Consider the following 18,042-nt stretch of genomic DNA (forward strand, 5'->3'; position numbering starts at 1 on the left):
AAGAAGCCTAAGTGGTCAAAATTAATCGAGGGACTATGGCATCTCTCATAGCCCCCTTTGCTGCTTCAGGATATTAATTACAGCTTAATTTACATTTGCTTTGCTAACTGTCCAGCAGGAAAGCTGCGTGATATTGAAATCGCAACATAGCCCCAAAATTTAATTGAACAGTTCATTTGTGAATTTTAGTTAATTATTTCATGTTTTATTATTCTGTTAGAGTTTATCACATGGAGCAGGATGTCTGCTGGTGCTAATGACTTTGTCATTGAAGAAATTTCCCCTTAATCCCTGCTGTGTTGTATTTAATCATCACCGAACTCTAACCTGAAACTTCCAGTGTGGTGAACGTTGTTCTTACAGCATTGCTTTTGTGAAGCTATCGCAGTTCATTACACATTATTATGTGTTCCATTCATATTATGCTGCTGCAAGTAGAAACAAAAGTGAACATAAATAATACAGATTCTGTTAAAAGGGGCTGCAACCTGTCAACTCCCGTTTCATTTGATTTTTCAGCCGTCGGGTGAAACCGTTACCAGCTCCTGTGAAGCCAAAGCCGCTCAAGCCAGGAGGCGTCATGAAGTTCAAGGAGAAGTTCCCTAACCACGTCAGCAGCCCATATAGGTCAGGCTTGCTTCTTTTCTTAGTTTGTTAAGAGGCAAGCCTCGTTGCAGTATAGCTTCTTAAATATATTGCTTTTCAGGTATATAAAATTTGTTTGCATTTGTTTAGTGAGGTTCAATTAATGCATGCAGTTACTGTGGCAAGCAGTACTATCTGAGCATAGGTACTAGAAAGTGTTTTGTAACATCTAGTGCAAAAGTTGACAAACAGATGATGTTATGACTATGTCGTCTGACACTGGAGCACAACTGCGTTAAGCATGTCCGATTGAGAGGGTTTGTGTACTGTGCACTTTATAAGACAGGTATCCATAATGTCTAGTGTTCATTGTCTCAATGACTATGCCTCATCAGTGCAAGCAATAGACAGCATATGTCAATTTTCAGTAGGGACATCATGCCTACAAGGTTCCCCTTCCCCTGCATCTTGATAAAAAGCTGTAGCCATATTAGCCCTCAACCTCTACTCTAACGCTGTCTTTATGGATCACTAGACTGAAACACAGTGCTAGGCGAAAATTACTTTTAGGGAGGAATGATGACATTAGGGTTTGTGAATTAGAGGCATTGGAGAAATCAAATGTAATTATAGTTAATTTTAACTAGATAAACAGTCGTTTGCTTGTTGTATCTCTGCTGTTCCAGTGAAAAGTCATAAGTAGTTATTCATACACATTTTCCTGACTTTGCAATATTGCACGTTTGTGTGCAATGTTGTACATTTGTGGCATAGAGTTAGTATACTAGCTATAGAGGAAAAGCTGGTCAAAAAAGTACAAGCCACAAAGGCACCACCATGTTGGCACCTCTTATTTTTGTAACACTAATGATACTCAAACTATGATGCAAAAGCAAGCATTTACACGTAGCACGTACGTATGGACAATGTCTGAAGTTAATTTCGTATATCTTTCATAAAGATCTGACGGCTATTATGAATATTTATGTAAAATTGATGGTGCAGGAAAGGATGCGTTGACAGGCACCTCAACTAGATGGCCCCACCATATTGAGGGAGGCTCGAGATCGCATTGATTGCGCATCTTGTCTGAATCTGATCTCGTCATCTGTGCCTGCGCGCCTGCACAGAGTAGCAACATGACAGCGCCCTTGCGGTTGCCAATTTCAATGCATTGGCGCTATGGGGAGCTGTTCCTCCAGAGTTGTTATACTAACTCTATGGTTTGTGGTAATGGCCATTGCAGTACGTTATTTCCCTCTTAAAGGAACACATCATGAAATGAAACCTCAGTACTGAAAAATCATGCAGGTCCTACACATTGTGGTAATCAGTGTAAGCGAAGTTCTTGCATCCACTCGGCCACCGTGGCTAACCAAGTGCAAGTGTATCATGCCTGCCCCAGGCACACGTGACATCTCTACTGCACTGCCACCCCGTGATGACATAATCTTGAGCCAACTGCTTGACCTGCATTACCATCTCTCCTCCCATGGTCCTTATCTTGGCACCGCACATGTACCCTCCTGCCTGCCCACAACCTTCTGTTCACTGTCCAACAACCATCACCAGCACCATCAGCACCATTTACACCACCGACCACAGCATCTAAACCCGCCGGACACCACAAAGAAAGCTTTGCTGTAAATGTCACAGTTAAAAGCCATTGATTCTGCTTCATAATCACCCATTTTCGGAGGTTTGATATCTGTACGTCAGCCGACTGTTCCCAGTCTCAGATTGCTGATATAGACATTTTCATCAGAGGGAGAGAGCATCTCCTGTCTGAACTGCTGCCCAGTAGCACAAAACTGCGTGCTGCAGCTTCTGCAGTGCTGTTGAGGGGGGCTCGCATGAGTCTACAACAGTACAGAGGGCATTATGGCGACGCCCAGTTAGCTCTCGTTGGAAAGGTCTATATATGCAAGGGTTACAGAAAAATTCACGATGTATAATTATATTATCCCCATCTTTGTGGATCTCATTTGCATTCAGGTATCCTTCTGAGGACAGCTATGATCCATACAAGAAGGCAGATATGCAAATGCGAGAATTGATGCAAAGCTCCAACCTGGTACCCAAGAAACCCAGGACAGTTCCAGGGGTGCGGACCTGGTGGTTTAAATAGCAACAGCATAAATGGAAACCTGAGCGATTCCAACAGCTACACGAGCACCAACAGGTAAGAAATCCCACTTAAGGAGCTTTCTTCTGCTGATGGCCGTGTGCCTTTTTTCTCATGGAGTCAACTGTTCTTTATAAACTTCTTTTCTGTTTTCTTTACCGTTCCTTCACAAACTTTTTGTCCTCAGAGGATTTTGACGGTATCTGGCCACCTCCTGTTAAGCTAACTGTGTTACCTTTTCCTAATAGCCTCAATTTTTATCACCCTTTTCTGCTGTAGCTCTTGTCTCTTTTCATTGTTGTATTACCAAATGATCTCATATTCACAAACACGCTGTCATTCAAAGCGTTTTTTCAGCTCTGTCGGGTGGAGTGCACTGCGAACCTCAACTGAACTGATCAATAAGCTTGAATAATAGCGTAGTTAAAATTCTTGGATTTAGTTTTTTAATTAAGCATTTTCTGAAGCTTCCCAAATGCTTTCATGTTGGAAAGAGGGTGTTTCCCAGGCAACTCCTCATCATAGAAATTGCTAAGAGACATTGTTGAAGCACAATGACTTAGGCCTGTGGAAATGTAGTAATTTTCAAGATTGAGCCAAATAGGGCTAGAAGTGAATTGAATTGAATATCAAATACTTTTGGAATAGTTTTTGTTTAATGAACAGCTATTTTCCCCATTAATATAAGACGATCTTCACATCCTAGTACATTCATAATGTTAGCAAGTTTCTCTCATTATGCCGAATGTTATGACTCAATGTTTATTAAAAGCAAGAATGGAGCATTAGGAGCATATAAGCAGTTCATTTGCACACTCAAGATTTATTATTGGTGCATGCCATTATTATTGGCATGTGCAAATGATAATGGTTTAGCCACAAAAGTCTCGCTCTCCGAGTGATATAGTCTTCTCCACTACGTAACTTCTCTATTATATGTTTACTATAGCCGTTGGGATGAAATTTATTGCACTTTTGCTCCAGTCATATGCTTGATTTCATACACTTAGCAATTTAAAATATTAAAGAATAGGGTTGGGCGAGTATTTGAAGTTTCAAATGCGACTTGGATACTACATATTAACTATTTGTATTCATGTTCGTAAAGGAACCATTCGGAGTTTTCAAATATCGCAACTAACCAAATATTTCACTACACCCGAATGCTAAAGCCTTGTTACTGTTCGCCGTCTTCTAAACAAAGTATCGCAAATAATCAGAAGTTATGGCAACAACAAAAGTTTTTGAAGTAATGCCCAGAAACAAAATTGGTAATGAAAGCCTTGTTTTCGGTTTCACAGCGAAATCCTTCTTGACAACCTGTGATTTTGGCTTATAGCCTGTCATTTTGTGTTTTTGGCAGTCTAGTCACATAGTAGTTTTATCTTTTATGCTACAACCTGTGATGGTTTTCTTGCTACGGGCCCTTTTACATCTGTCTAGGGCACATAAGTCCTTCAGCATATATTTTTTTTTTCCACAACCTCCGATATTTTTTTTAATAACCAATTATTTAGCGTTTTTCGAAAACTAGTCATACAGCAGCCATTCTTTCATGAAAAGTTTGTTTGCAACCAGACTCTAAAGTTGTTGAGAGACTTTTCGTGCAATTTCTTTAACAAAAATTATATTCTTGTGTTTAAGACTAATCTTGACAGACAGTTCTTGCAATAGTCACTACAGGGGGTATTACCTAATTATACCAAAATAATTATTCCTGCTGTAACCTATGTATGTCTGTGTTTAACTATTCAATATTCAATACCGACTATTCGTATTAGAAAAAAAAATTATCTTCACCCACCTCTATTGAAAAACTATTTTAAGAACATTCGTATTTTCGAATAGTGACCACTTGGTTCAAAGACCAAATCAAACAGGACAATATTGAATTCATTATTCAACAGTTTTGAACACAAATTTGCACATTCCTGCATCACCAAATGGACTGCCACTGCCATCTATCTATTAAGTGGAGTGTAGTCATGTTTTGTCAACATGACTGAGTTGCGTTTGTGACATTGACCATTTTCTATGATGTGGTTGTTTCAAGATTCTTTTTTTTTTTCCTTACAATCATGCACATTCCTCCGGGCATCTAGATATTAGCCACACAAAAATGTTTTGTGGTAATGTTGAAGGTTGTCATTCCAAAGTCTTTTCCTGACCGCTCTATACATTTGTAAAGCACCCTCAATGAAGTCCTTATTTAGAATTCCACTTCCTGACATTGATAAAGTTGTCCCACACGTTCTGTGTTTCCTCTTCGATACGAATGGCAAACTGTTCTCCATAACCTCCTTAGTCATTCTGCCCATCGTTCGGTTGTCACCTGCCTAAATAGGGAGCTTTTCTGTGTAGAGAAGCAGAAACAAGCAACATGAACAAAGTATTTAAAACGATGCTTCAGGCACCTGCAGAACACAAGGGCCACATTTGTGCACTGTGCAGCCCTCTAATTGCAGGAGCTGTTTTGGATGCAGGTGCATGAAAGGGCCACTTTACATAAAACATCACAGTGCACTTCGAAGCTAGAGCTACCATGCTGTCGTTCAAATAGAGCAGTAGTTGCCATTTCGGCTTGTTAGTTCCTAATGGATGCTAATAGTCGCTTTTTCTTTGCATCAGTTTGCTTTGCCAGGTGAGAATACAAAGCGCATCCATCACTATCAGAGCAATGGAACACAATGCTGAGAGAATTACTGTGCTTTCAGCAATGTCTTATGTATGTTTTTACTACATGGTATGACAATATTTTGCAGATCATTTCACATAGCACTTCATTAAATGTGCACCTCGAAAGCATTTACATGCAAAGTGCACAAAGTACTTTCCTGCTACACTAAACTTCCCAATTTTTTTATGTACTTATTACATCTGTGAAGCACAAACAACAGTGATAATGCATAAAGTGAACAACAAGGGATGCCTCAATTTGAAGACATTTTTTTGTTTTTTTGCAAGGGGGGGGGGGGGGGGGGTTGACTTGTCTTGGTGATGGTGTCAGGGCCCTGAGGAAGGCATAGCTTCTTGTTGAAACGTTGGCTCCAGCTTGAGGCATCCCGTATTTTACCACTGTTGATGCCTTAAGTATCGATGTTCCTGCGAACACCTATCTTGTAATGCTAATGCATGTCATACACAGTTATATTTTAAACTGATGTCTCATATGTAAATAATCATAATGGAGAAATCAGATTTTGTATCTGGATTGTCAGGTGCTACTGATGTGGACATGATTCCAGGGCTCACCGATGCATGATAATGCATCTAGGTAAAGTAATGTAAAAGGATAAGCTTAAAATGGGCTTTAGAGCTGGCTCTAGACAGGGCAGCATCTTTTTTGAAAATTGTCTTTTGAACTCAACATCATTGTCTGGCTGTACCAGTAATGTGGGAAGACGAAGTCATGACTTCTTCCACTTTGTCACGCAGTCTTACGGTGTCAGAACCACATGAACCTCTCAAACAGTTTGGCTTCAGAATACAACTTCACTACTGAGCATAACATATTATCCGAGTAAGCAGCCATGTGAATGAAATGCTGCGGTACTTCGCACTTTTCATGTAGCGTTTGTACCTCCATTCAATAACGCTACGAGGGTCTTGTGAAAACTTTTTGAACTTTGTATATTTGATGTGTCAATCATTGTTGCATTACAAGCATTGACTGCAGTTATTTCATGACGAGCATTTGCTAAAAAAATGACAATTCTAGGAGGCATGACATGAGAGTAACTCATTATTAACACATGGTGCATTGTATTCTTTTGGGTTTTTTCATGGTTTGTGATCGTCATCATTATCTAGTGTGGCAGCAATCAGTGTTAGACGATGCACCTCTCACAGAAAGGCAATGACATTCTATTCTAATGATCTCTACTCCAGTTTTATTAACACTTTGTTATTTTTATGACATTCATCAAACATATGTAATCCGCCGTGGTTGCTCAGTGGCTATGGTGTTGGGCTGCTGAGCACGAGGTCGCGGGATCGAATCCCGGCCACGGCGGCCACATTTCGATGGGGGCGAAATGCGAAAACACCCATGTACTTAGTTTTAGGTGCACGTTAAAGAACCCCAGGTGGTCCAAATTTCCGGAGTCCCCCACTACAGCGTGCCTCATAATCAGATCGTGGTTTTGGCACGTAAAACCCCATAATTTAATTAATAATTTAATTAATCAAATATATGTAGGTATCTCTGACTCATCATCAGAATTGATATGCCTAATGCAGTTATTAGGTGGTTTAACCAAATAATTTACCTTTTTCATTTATAAGAATTGTCTTTTCTTTGTCCAGTGGATCTGAAAAGCTGGATGAAGAAATGAACTACCTCAATGCAAAGTTTGCTGAGCTCTCAAGGCCAGGATTTACAGGGGAGTTCACGAACAAGTGAGTTTACTAGTAGCATTGATACATTGCTGCAAATTGCTGAAGTTTGCATGGGTACTTGCTGCTGAAATTAGGAATAGATGATTCTATGTATCTTTGTGAGGGCAAATGTTGTAACTTTCTAAAATTTAATTGGACATACATATTCTGTAAGAAAAAATAGGCTTTAATATATAGATATAAATATATAAAATATAAATAGAGCACTCAGTACATTTGTACTACCAGTATTTACATAAGTGAAGGACAAGGAAGGGTAAACAAAGCTCACTGCACACTGCTTACAATAAAACAACTGATGGGACAACCCAGGTTATGTGGTCAGCACAATGGTGATAATGGAACAAATCAACTTAACATTACTACGTACATTTAGAAAAAAGTTCACCTGGTCGTGCTTACCAATATTGGGTTGAAAAGGACTGTCAGTGTTGCGCAGAAAAGAAACTTAAATACTGTGACTCCGCACATTGCAATCTAATCATCAGCCTCACAACAGGGCTTGCAAAATTAACTCCGCGATTCTGACTGAGGTGGGTAACAGTACACATCAACTGTTTTTGTTGGTCCTTTCCCATGCAATCACGGTAATGGCGGCAACCATCTCAATCTTGCATACCTCTCTGTTAAGCAAATATTGTAAAGAAATAATGACCCCCATAACTTGAAATGAGTTTTCAAAAAAGATGCGGATCCACTAATGTACTTTGTGAAACTGTGGAATCTTCATGAAGTGAAGCAGTTGTTTAAATGCTATACAACTAATGGTGATACATACACTTGTGTCTATATTTGCCCTACGCAACGTGTAATCTCAAGCAATGTTATGTGTTTATGCACTGCAAAGGTAACCACATTAATTTCATGCAATTTTCATATTTATGCAGTACACTGTTCACAACCTATGCCGAAGTGCAAACTCCAAATCAAAGGATGCACAGTGTGAAACGTCCATGCAGCGATGTCATTTTTTTTTATTAAATGAAGCACCAAGCCCTCTAAGCTCTAGAAAAAATACTGGCAAGTGTCGTAGCGCTCTAAATAATTGATTATAGTAGTACATGCTTGTTTCTATGAAGCAATTTTAGTTTCAATACCCAGGAGATGGATACGTAATGACTTCACAGTGCACTGGCTTGATGCACCCGTGTGATTACTGTGGTTACCACACGCGCACATCATTCATGTTTATATTTCTTTATAAGCATTGTCATCATACCCAGCCTTATTGCTACAAGACAGCAAATTTGCTTGGTGTCATGACACCATGATAGTGTCAATAACGCCGGTTCTGGCTATTAGAGCCCAACTTTAGTATCAAAATTTAGGTGTAAGTGTTTCCCAACCTTTATACTTGCCAATGCCATCCTTTCACTTGCTTGAAGCGTCTGATAGAATTTCTGCGACTTCAGAAGCACTACTGTATTTACCTGTGCAAGGCCCGCGCTGCCTTTGTATTTTTACAGGGTGTGAGGCTTACACAAGTCAGGTTTATGGCTAGTCACTGAATCCTTGAACTGCGCTCAGACTGATATGCAAAATAATGCACCCACTAGCGGCCGACCATGAACACTTCTGTTCACTCATGCTCATCACTTCCGGTGCTCCCGTCATTTGACGAGCTCGCCTTATCGGCTTTCTCCCAGAGCCAGTCGTCCTCTGCATCATCCTCAACTGTTTGAGACTCCCGTCACCTTGAAGCTCTTAACGACGGCCTCAAACGAAACTGCATGCCACGCATTCAAAATTCATGCACACGCTTCTTGCATCGATTCGTGCAATTCATGCACCCGAATGCACTATGCAGCTAAACAACGTGCCTCAGCACTGCTGATACCTTTGGACCACACTGGATCCAGCATGATTGCAATCTGATTGACGTGATTGACGCCATCATAGGCAGGGTAGTACCTAGTACCACCTATTAGCAGTTTGCAGAGATGAACAAGCACATGTGTATGATGTGGTTATGCATCTGAAACATCTATTTCGACATCGTTGTGCTCCAAAGTGGGGGTATGAAGTAAATACAATATTTGTGAGCACTCCTTTGAGTATGAAGCTTGTGACATTTTATTGTTATGCTGCGGAAGACACATATAAAGATGTATTTACACTATTATTTATTTTATTTATTTCGTACTGCCAGCCTGTTTTTACAGGCCCTAGGCAGGAGTGGGATGTACATAAAAGGTTTAGCAAGCTAATAACATGTGAACACAAAAAAGAATGTAAAAAAAAAAGAATGGTGGAAACAAGCAAAGCGTAATCTCGTTACACAAAAAAAGAAGAAAGAAACAACATTGAAAAAAGAAGAAAGAAAGCAACGAGGATATCGAGGAATTCTGCAATACAGTACACATTTACACAATGGCTTATACACACACAAAAATAAGGGTGCCCTTAACATGTTTTGATCTATATCACACAGTATATGGAATAGGACAGAGATCGTGGGAAACGTTTCGTGTCATAGATTAACGAGAGCGTGCACAAAGGATGATAAGGTTGAGCTTTGAAGAACGTTTTCAGGCAGAGCGTTCCAATCATGAATGGTTCGAGGGAAGAACGATTGCTTAAATAAAGTGGTATGGTGCGGATACTCGTCTAATCTGAATGAATGTGATGAACGCGTTTGGCGCCGGCTACAAGGTGTAATATACAATTTCTTATCTAATTTTACGTGCTCCCGATGAATTAAATATAACATTTTGAGTCTCTCTCGATATCGCCTTACCTCCAGGGTTTCCAGGTTCGCCTCCTGTAAAAGAGCGCTAACTGATATATGACAGCGGTAGGAATTAAAAATAAACCTGACTGATTTCCGCTGTATCATTTCAATAATATTTATGTTTGCTTGGGTGTAAGGGTCCCAGACAGGAGTAGCGTATTCTAACAATGGTCTGATGAAAGTCTTGTACGCTAGTAATTTTATGTTACTTGTAGATTTAGCCAAGGTCCTCCTCAGGTATCCGAGCTTTCTCATGGCTTTTTTTTTTATGTAGGCTACATGGCCATTCCACCTAAGGTCCGACGTAATTACTACACCAAGATATTTATGTTCTGTAACAGAGGATAAGTTATGGCCACTAACGCTGTATACAAAAGGTAACGGCTTCTTTTTCCGTGTAATGATCATTGATACTGTTTTTCTTAGGTTAATGCTCATTTGCCACTCTAAGCACCATGTCGATATTGCTGATAAGGATGAATTTAGGATCGACTGATCTGCCTCGCTGTGAATTTCATGATAAAGTACGCAGTCATCTGCAAACAGCCGAATTTTAACTGGTATATTATTCACTATATCATTGATAAAAACTAAAAAGAACAGGGGGCCCAGGACTGATCCCTGTGGGATTCCAGATTGCACATCGGATAAGTCTGATTTTGCATTATCAACAACAACTGTCTGTCGCCTGCCCGTAAGATACGCCTCAATCCAGTGAAGTAGTTGGTCGTTTTTGAGAATAGGTCTTAACTTTGATAACAACTTTTGGTGGGACACACGGTCGAAGGCTTTCTCAAAATCTAAGAATATCATGTCAATTTGGCCTTGACCGTCTAGTGCTGCCGCGATTTCGTGCACTGTTTCTAGTAGTTGTGTTACGGTGGATTTGCCACGACGGAAGCCGTGTTGTCGTGCGTCGCAGAGGTCATTACTTTCAATGAAGACTGAGATGTGCTTAAATATTATGTGTTCTATCAGTTTTGATGAAGTACACAGTAGGGAGATAGGACGATAAGAGGAGAGCAGTGAACGGTCGTCTGATTTAGGGATGGGAATTATTTTTGCATGTTTCCAATCATGTGGAATTTCTGCACATGAAAGTGATTTATTATAAATAATGCAAAGATATTTGGCGCACCATTCGGCGTATCTCACCAAAAAAGCATTAGGCATTTCGTCAACGCCTGGCGACTTCTTTTTATCAAGATCAAGAAGCAAGGACAATACACCTGCTTCGTTTACGTGGAGATCACCGATGGGTGGAATATCATTTAAAACAGCTATGTGCGGTGTCTTTCCATCATCGTTCGTGAACACAGAGCAAAAATACTTGTTAAGTGCATTTGCAATTTTCAGTTTATCTGTCAGTATGAAACCATCCACACAGATATCGGACACTGTGAGTTTTCTTCGGTGATAAGTACCGCCAGAACTTATCCGGGGATGACGAAAGAAAGTTTTTTAAAGCAACATTTTGATAATAGTCTTTAGCTTTCGAAATACTGATAGAATTTTGATAGAAATACTGATAGAACCCCTATTTCCAAGAAAGGCAACGATATACAAACTAGATAGCTGTCAAGAACGATTACACCTCGACACATCAAATTGTCGTCTTCTGACTTTGGCGCCACTCTTCGTTTTGCCGTAACAATGTCTTTACATTTATCATGGCGCAGGTAACGACTGTCTTGCCTTTTTTTGTTAAAAACACCTTCCTGTTCCTCTCTGTCTTTCTCTTTCCAAGCTGGGCCAAGCGGATGAACGACAATGCGGTGGCGACTCTCTCCATCAGTGACCGTGATGCTCAAGTCAGCAGCAGTGGTAGCGACGGCTCGTTGCAGGGTGTGGGGCACGGTCTGGAGACCAAAGTTCCTTACCTGTGTCATCAGTGCGGCACCATGTACCCGGTTACTGCAGCCAAGTACTGTTGTGAATGTGGGGCCAGGAGGCTCGGTTATATCAGCCTTTATGCGTAATGGCGAGTTGTCTGAATGCACAGACGCAAGTTGGGACTGGTCACGGCTGCCCTTGAATGTGCAGTGTAAAATATGGAGGCAGACACTGTTGAAATCATCAGTTGCCCACTGTGACTCAGAGGCTGTATTCTGTCTGGCCACACCGCACATGAATGGTTCTTTCTTTTCTCTCTCTCTCTCTCTTTATATTGGGAACTTGCTAAATGTTCATTTTGGAAATCTGACAAAGCAACTCACGACTTGGCAACCCGTCAGATATTGAAAGAAAGGAGTGGAGATGTCAAAATTTTACCTTTCAAGCTCTTCGCTTCCTTAAAAGTAATGGAAACGTCATTCAAAATCATGGAGCGTAATGTAGAGATTCAAGATGTTGGCGCGATTTTTGTTCTGATACCTCTTTCTGTTCTTGTTTTCTGGAAGCAAGTTGCTCAAGATGATAGCATTCTTGATTGTGAAGCACTAGTTCGAAATGTTTTGGCAGCTGTAATGCCATCTTAATTGGTCTCTAGGAACAGTGGTGCCTTAGCGTGCGCTTTACATTTCCCTAAACATTGACATTAACACTTGCCGCATTTAGTGTTAGTGTTCGATAGCTTCAAAAAGCAAAAGTATCACTATAGAAAAAGAAGAGATTGTTCATGTAATCACTTGTTAGCAGTGGGCTCTGTACTATGATTTATAATTTTTTGCCTGGATATCTGTACTCTGGCAAGGGAAATTACACCAAAATTTTGGTGTCTCTGTTCCTTTGAACAAACGGAGTACTAGCATGAACAAATGAAAAAACCTGAATAGTCAAATTAGAACAGCAAATCAGAAAATTGTGCTTTAATCACAAGACATATTAAGGTGATTGAGCAAAACTCGAGAAGGCTACACAGTTCTTTGTTGGCAAGAAAAAGAACAGCACCTTTATACATAATGTATCGGCGAAAATTTCATGTGACTTTTGTTTGCATTTGAATCTTCATGGTTGAGTTTCATACGTTTGCACCTTTACAACCCTCTGCAAATGGTTGATGCATTTATATCATAGGTGCATTCCAGATGAAAGAACTAAAAGACGGGCTATTTAGTTATAATTCATCTTCCAAACAATTTTTTTTTTAATTCAGAAAATCAATTCAAGATAAATAGGTGCATTCGTTGCTTTATAACAATGCTCAAACATAAGTATGCTTCCTGTGTCCTTGTTTGCCAAACTCTATATGTCTCTTCACTCATGGTGGGTACTGGTGTCTTCAGCAGTTCCTTAACCTTGTACAAGGTTACAAGGTCACTAATGTATGGATAATGATGAGTGCTTAATTAAGTTGTATGCTAGGTGTTCTTTGACAGTGCCATGCATTTCTGCTGTAATGCGTGGTCCCGGTCTGCAGTTTGTAGCATATTGTGTGTGGATGTCATGTGAAAGAGTTGCGTGATGTAGTCTTTTTGAAGTGCGGACAGTGATGTCTGCCCTATGCCACGATGCACGACTCTGAGTTTGGTACGTGGCACTCGAGTCACTTACACATGAAATGCGTGCAACTGTTGCTGGTAAATAGGAGCACACTTGACTGCAAATTCTCTCTCCCCTTCGCACGGCACGCCATTAATCTTCATTTTAGCACACACTGCCTACTCTGCACATTTCCGTCCACCTAGCCGAGAGTCTTACAAAAAAAGTGAAGGAAATTGTGCCTTTTCAAGAACAGCAGCAATTGTATCTAAATCCACTACTACTCATTTTTATCATTTTCAGTGGTACAATTTCCCGACACTTTGCATAGTCATCTCCTTTCAGCACATTTGTGCTGCATACCACTTTTTTTTTCCATGGAAGTTTCTCAGCTTTGCTGTACGAAAGAATCCCATTTCTGTTTTGTTCTAGCACACAACATAAGATCACAGTATTTAACAGACACAACGCCAAGCATCATCATTCATCGGCATGCTACAATCTCCTAAACGTCTTTTAAAAAATTTTACCTTGGGTAGTGCTGTGTCTGTTACCTACTGTGATTGTCCCCAATAAAATGGGATTCTATGAGGCTCCTCCATTTTAATACTCCCCATCATACTTCAGCGTTCATCAGAACTTCAGTGAGGAAAATTATAACCTTTGATTTTGAACACACTAATATGCATCCACAAGGAACATTAGTCATGTGTTCTTTTGTCACCATTTAAATTTCATTTTGTATGACTCGTTCCAGAAGAAATTTAAAGAGAAAAGTGTACAGCTTTCAGTAGCTAACATATCACAAACAATTAACTGCTGTCAGTAGCATTGATAACTTCGTTCACCTCATTGCTGGCTTACATTGTGAAATGTGGCATGCTAGCATGAAAGCCGCAATGGTGCTTCTCTATCTTCAGAAAAGACGACGAAGAGTGAGGTGTTTCGAGCATGGACAGAAAGCGGACAGGATTGACACCGAGGGCAGCAAAGACAATTCACTGTAGGAAATTTCGACACAGCACAGGAGCTGTGCTATGTGCTGGCAGAGAGCAGCAATAGCTGTTTTGTGTTATAGCATTCTACCCTTTCCCCTTCCTCGCACTTGCCTAAAGAGCTATCCTTTGTGAAATAAAACATTTATTCATTTGATCAATGTTATAGCATACTGAAACACTGCATTCTATAGCTCCCAGCACATTACTGCAATGGGTTGACTAGCTTTCTTACAAAATTCCACAGAATTTAAGGCTAGAAGAGTCAGTCATTGTGCATGACTGTCAGTACTAACATGCTTACAGATTTTTTTTTTTTTTTCGCCCTTTATCATTGGCTCACATGGCACCATGCCACCATTAATTCCGGGATTCTAGTGTATGATAAGGAAGGAATAGAATCACAGGGAAAGAACATCAATAGAGCATACGACTTCAGATACCTTGACCCTTTGGTCACACTAGTTTACCTCTACTGCTCGACAGTTCTCTCCAATTCTGACAGCTATCTATCCAAGTACCCACCTACCCCTGCTAGGGATACTAGGTGGGTACTTGGAAGAAGAAAGCTGACTGTAGAAGCTTAGTCAAATGAAGACAACTAGAATGTGTGAGGAATATGAGAAATACTTTCCTTGGTTGTGTGTAATGGCCACATGGAAAGAAAAGTGTTGGTTTGAGAGCTATACACATCACTAATGTTGTAAGGGCAGAATCAAGTGTGTGTTGCATCCTTGTCACATGAATTCACATGAAGTTGCTTTTGGTATGGTGTCCATGCACTCTACTAAAACTGCGTGCTGTCTTCAAGGCTTACTTCTTTTTTTCATGACATCATTTTCACAAGGTTCTTTACCACTGTTTCTTTGTGACATGCACCCATTAACAGGAGTGCAGGTGCCTTTGGTATGTCTTGAAACTTATGACTAAGACCGCTACAAGGATGTGTGTTAACATTATGTGCGATCATTGTCTGCAGTACTTAGCTAGTCATGCGATTTATTTACTGCGTGCATTAGGCTATTGGATCGCAGCCACTGTTTCCTAGTTTTCTTTTTTTGCTGATGTTCGTTCATCATGGTATGCAAATTTTCTTTACAATGACTGTTTTGACAAAGAACACACATGCACTAAGGAAGCCTTTGGCAGCTACTTAAGCTGTTTTTTGGGGCGTGTGTGCAGCATAGCATCCCTTAATCAACCTCGTGTAAAAATTTCCTCTGTCTTTTTGCATTGTCTGATGATAGATAACAGTCTTGGCTACTGACTGTAGGTACCTAACAGTGAATGCAAGGATATGTACAGCAACTTATCAAACAACTTTGAACTGGCATCTGTCAGTAGGTGTTAAGAGTGCGATTGCCTCAGCATACTTGTTTTCTCACTTTTCGCCCAGTATTAATTAATCTGTGTTGCATGTGTATCGGTTGTTGTAAAGTTATTGCAGTTGGTCTGCTTTAATTAAAAGTAGCGACCAGGCTGTGTCAGCTCTTGCATGTTAATTGCTTGTATTCAACGTTGAGCATTCCGTGCACAGCATGTTCAGCTTGCTGCAGCTGGTTGAAACGAGGCACACATTGTCGAATATATGTGCTTCCACAAAACAGTTATGTGGTCAGATTGTTAGATGTGGTGCTCTTCATGGTCCTTTTAGCGTTTTTTTTTTTTTTTTTTAATAATCGAGGTTGCTGCACCTTCCTTATTTCTGGGTCGGCGTATTGGCAAGTTTTTCTCCCTTCTTTTTGCAGAATCTCTGTGCTTGTCACACAGTCTTTCCTCAGTGAAAGTTTATGATGGGCAGTCTGTGTAAAAAGTTTCAAAGGTGCTGCATTCGTGACTGCACCTGTTATTGGGCCTCATACACAGGGCCATGTACCTACTTTTTCCCTATGTCTTTATTGGCTAGTTTCTTTCAGAATTTGTGCTTTTGAGTCAGTCTCTCCTCAGTAAGAGCTTCTGACATGCAGTCTTTGTAAAAGAAGTTTCGAAGGTGCTGTGTTCATGACTACCTGTCATTGGCCGCATATTTCAGTTACTCCAAAGCCACTGAGATTTTTAATGGCCTTGTTACATCTCCTGAAGTGTTTATCAGCAGGCCTGCCCCAGGAGCCATGCAACAGATCTTGTCACTCGAGGAGCAGCTTCGAAGCTTCCAACAAAGGCCGTATGGGCTAGCTGTAATGAAATGCAAATGGGAAGAAGCGAAGTAAAATCTGTCTCATAGGTAATTACTTATAGTTCTAATTTGTAATTGTGCTGTAACCAGCATTTTAACTTGCGCCGGCTCCGCTGTGAAGTGTCTGTCAATCCTTCTAAGAAAAGGTGATGCATGGCTATCGGTTTGTTTTTGTCTGTAGTGTTTCATTCTTGCTTGACAGTACACCCAAGCAATTTTTACAAAAGGCAATGATTATCAGGAAGCATTTTATTCACGTCAAGAACAATCAACCTTTCTGCTTTTTATTTTCTTGATGCAAGTTGACTTATAAATCTCTTTCAATATGGCACAATGTGCACATCCTTCATTTTGAATTGGGCCTATCCAAAATAAGCCTCTTGTACCTACTAACTCTTGTGCTCGTAATATTTTGCATTACTTAGTTTACTTGCCAAAAGCTTTGGGCATTATGGAATTACTACTTTTTTTTTCTTAAAGACCAAAAACGATTGAAAGTGGTGTGCAAGGATTGAGCTAGTTAAGGATATGCCATGATTTTCATTTGTCTGTTGGAATTTTATTGTTATTACTTCTAGCTTATGTACCTTCAGAAATGAACATCAAATGCACTATCTTTACGAAGGGTTTTCTTCATTTAAAGTTTACTAGAGCGTTCTTGTTGACAGATGAACTCTTGTCGAACATTTTTGTCACGTTGCTTGCAGAGATGGTGTGCTCACATATTGCTGTGACGAAGATGGGAACTTTTGCTTCATGCCATTTTACAAAATGTTAACACTGTTTGTAAGTTTCATGTTGCCTTTGATTTTCACTGTTCCCTATGTTGAATGTTTGTTATCAAACCTGTAATAAAATGTAGCATCAAAGTGTTGCGAGGCCTAGTGCCACAGCTATGCGTGTACTCCCTATGCGTGCCATTGCCGACTTTCGGTCATACTACTGTGAACAAGAATTCAAATAAATGTGATGACTTCCTCATGTCGCTGTGACATCTCATTGATGTGGTCGATGTAGTCTATGCCAATAGGTCTTTAAAGTTAGGCAATCTTGTATCTCCCGATAACACTCCTGCAACAGCCCCATTTATGACTTCGGAGACAGGTATCGAATAACACATTGATTGGATATCTGTTCCAAAAATATGTATGTCGCAAACTAAATCGAGGTTTCTGTTGCAATTCTTAAAAAAATGCATGTCCAGTGCCTTGTGAGGCAATGCAACCTGGAACAGCAGTTAATTTTGTGGCAAAGTTTGATGATAGAAACCCTGAAACTGGTGCAGGACTTGTAATTTCTGCTCACTGGACTTCATTAGTGGACGTCGACTATGAATGGATGTCGACTGGGTAGAGGACGCATGAACAGACTACGATTGTAGTTATTTTGTCTATGTAAAAAATACAATCATTGAATCATTTGTCATTTTGAAGCTGAGAACATGGCGCGATTGTGCCTGTGGCTTGACTGCAAGTGAGCATGCATGTCCGAGCATTCTACTGAGCAATATGTACTGCAGTGAGGCACATGCTTTGGTGCGTTATATATAAGGCTAAACATTCATTTCCTTGGCCCCCTTACTCTGTGAGTAGCTGGCAATCTGGCTTCATTT

At 40.2% G+C, this 18,042-nt stretch overlaps 1 protein-coding gene across 1 annotated transcript in view; it reads left to right on the top strand.

Annotated features, from left to right (window-relative positions):
• Nucleotides 1-17,411, top strand: part of LOC119461227 (zinc finger C2HC domain-containing protein 1A-like) — a 40,622-nt gene extending 23,211 nt beyond the window's left edge. Inside the window, 6 exon segments of the mRNA XM_049672091.1 lie at nt 520-627; nt 2,581-2,698; nt 2,700-2,767; nt 7,016-7,108; nt 11,587-14,035; nt 14,924-17,411. Coding sequence (XP_049528048.1) covers nt 520-627; nt 2,581-2,698; nt 2,700-2,767; nt 7,016-7,108; nt 11,587-11,818 — 619 coding nt within the window. The 3' untranslated portion in view covers nt 11,819-14,035; nt 14,924-17,411.
• The last annotated feature ends 631 nt before the right edge of the window (nt 17,412-18,042 follow it).

The sequence above is a fragment of the Dermacentor silvarum genome, chromosome 8, assembly GCF_013339745.2.
Source record: "Dermacentor silvarum isolate Dsil-2018 chromosome 8, BIME_Dsil_1.4, whole genome shotgun sequence".
Taxonomy (NCBI): Eukaryota; Metazoa; Arthropoda; class Arachnida; order Ixodida; family Ixodidae; genus Dermacentor; species Dermacentor silvarum.